General features: G+C 40.7%; 1 protein-coding gene across 1 annotated transcript in view; it reads right to left on the bottom strand.

Annotated features, from left to right (window-relative positions):
- The window catches only part of WDR35 (WD repeat domain 35), a 78,281-nt gene that overhangs the window by 43,879 nt on the left and 32,477 nt on the right, over positions 1 to 1,925 (bottom strand). Inside the window, exon 14 of the mRNA XM_023528503.1 lies at positions 1,702 to 1,709. Within this exon, the coding sequence (XP_023384271.1) occupies positions 1,702 to 1,709 (8 nt within the window). The remainder of the gene's footprint in view (positions 1 to 1,701; positions 1,710 to 1,925) is intronic.

Here is a 1,925-nt window from a genome sequence, read left to right as displayed (position 1 = left end):
TTAATTTTCCTTATCAGAATAACATATGCACAGTTTATAGTCAAATAATTATACAGTACAGAGCTTATTTAAAATAAAAACAAAATGCAGATTTCCTCCCCCCAATTTCCTTCCAGAATAGCCACTTACAACTCTTTTAGCTGTAACTGAGTATTTATCTCCATATCACTTATGTATTGATTAGGGAACTTACACACTTAGAACTTTCCCTTCTAATTCTCTCAATATATTTATATGTAATTTTGAATAAATCAATATATAGTTGACATTATTATGACTGTGTTTACTAGTCAAAGCTAAGCCATGTTTACTTTTTATACTGATTACTTTTTTTAAAAAATTTACTTTAAAATAATTTTAGATTTATACAAAAGTTGCAAAGATAGTACAGAGGTCCCTACAGTCCTTTTTTTTTTAACAGACTTAATTCACTTTATTTCTCTTGTATAAAATTATGTGGTGGCCACTGCTGGAGCCTGGGTCCTCTGCACAGAAACTCTAGTGTGGGTCTTTACAAGATGGTCAGTGAACTCTGATAGGGAGACTTGGTGAACACGGTCTCTTTCCAGAGGTCGGGGTGAGACAGCTGTAGGTCTCACACTGTCAGCATCTTACATGACCATGGTACATTTCTCACGACAAAGAAACCAACACTGATCAAGCACTACTAACTGGACTCCATACTTCATTCAGATTTCATTAGTTTTTCCCTAATGTCCTTTTCCTCTTCCAGAATCCTATTCGGGATACATTATGTTTAGTTGTCACGTCTCCTGAGGCTCCCCTGGGCTGTGATGGGTGTTCAGTCTTTCCCTGTTTTTGATGACTTTAACAGTTTTGAGGAGTACTGGTCAGACATTTTATAGAATGCCCCTCGATTTGGGTGTGTCTGATGTTTTTCCTCATGCTTGGATTGGGATTTATACACAAAGGGTGAAGAGCTCTTCTCGTCATGTCACTTCAGGGGGTATGTGACATCCATGTGACATCACTGACGATGCTACCTGGACCAGGTAGTGTTTGCCAGGTTCCTCCACTATAAAGTTACTTTCTTTTTTTCCTCTTTCCATACTCTATTCTTTTAAATGCAGCCCCCACTCAAGTTGAGGGAGCAGGGGACTACGCCACACCTGCTGGAGAGGGTGACGTCTCAGGACATTCAAATAGCTCTGTAAGAAGGTTTGTTTCTTCTCTCCCATTTATTTATTTAAACGATTTCTTTATATCAGTTTGTACTCGTGGACACTGACTTTGTAATTCGGATTACAATCTAATGTCACATCATTTACTTTGTTGCTCAAATTGTTCCAGTTTCGGCCACTGGGAACTCTTTCAGGTGGTCCCCTTGACCCTTTGGCACCCCCACCCCCATTCTTTTGTTCTTTGAGCACTTATTTACTTCTTGGCACTGCAAGTTGCCACAGGCTTATCTTGCTTTTTCTCCAGCCTACCCCTAGAATCAGCCATCTCTCTAAGCTTTGCCCTTTAAAAATTAGATGTATATATATTTTTTTAATAACAAGTATTCTTAGTCGTTTACCAGATCAAGCTCATACTTCAGAACTTATTTCTGATCAAATGTTAAATGTAAGATAAAATATTTTTTTATTGTGCTGTTTACTCTCATTTTCCGCTTCTGATCCATTCTCTGCCCTTCTCTACCCTGCTCTAAGCCCGGGAAGCTGACTTCCCCCGGGCTACCTTGCCTTCTGGTTCGGCCAATAAAAGGCACAGGCCGGTGGAGTGAGGGTTGAAGTATTCACCCCCAAAGCTGTCTCTGCTCCTGCAGGGTGGGCCCTCCTGCACAGCCACAGCTCTCGTGGATTCTGGGAACAATACTTCCTTATCCAGCCCACTGTTGCTAGTCTCTGGGTGCTGGCTTTGTCACCTCTTTCTGGTTCCCTTCACCCTGCCCATACTCCTGT

Source organism: Pteropus vampyrus, unplaced genomic scaffold, assembly GCF_000151845.1.
Source record: "Pteropus vampyrus isolate Shadow unplaced genomic scaffold, Pvam_2.0 Scaffold28, whole genome shotgun sequence".
Taxonomy (NCBI): Eukaryota; Metazoa; Chordata; class Mammalia; order Chiroptera; family Pteropodidae; genus Pteropus; species Pteropus vampyrus.
Note: the sequence above shows the minus strand (reverse complement) of the source record. Positions and strands in the feature narration are given on the sequence as shown.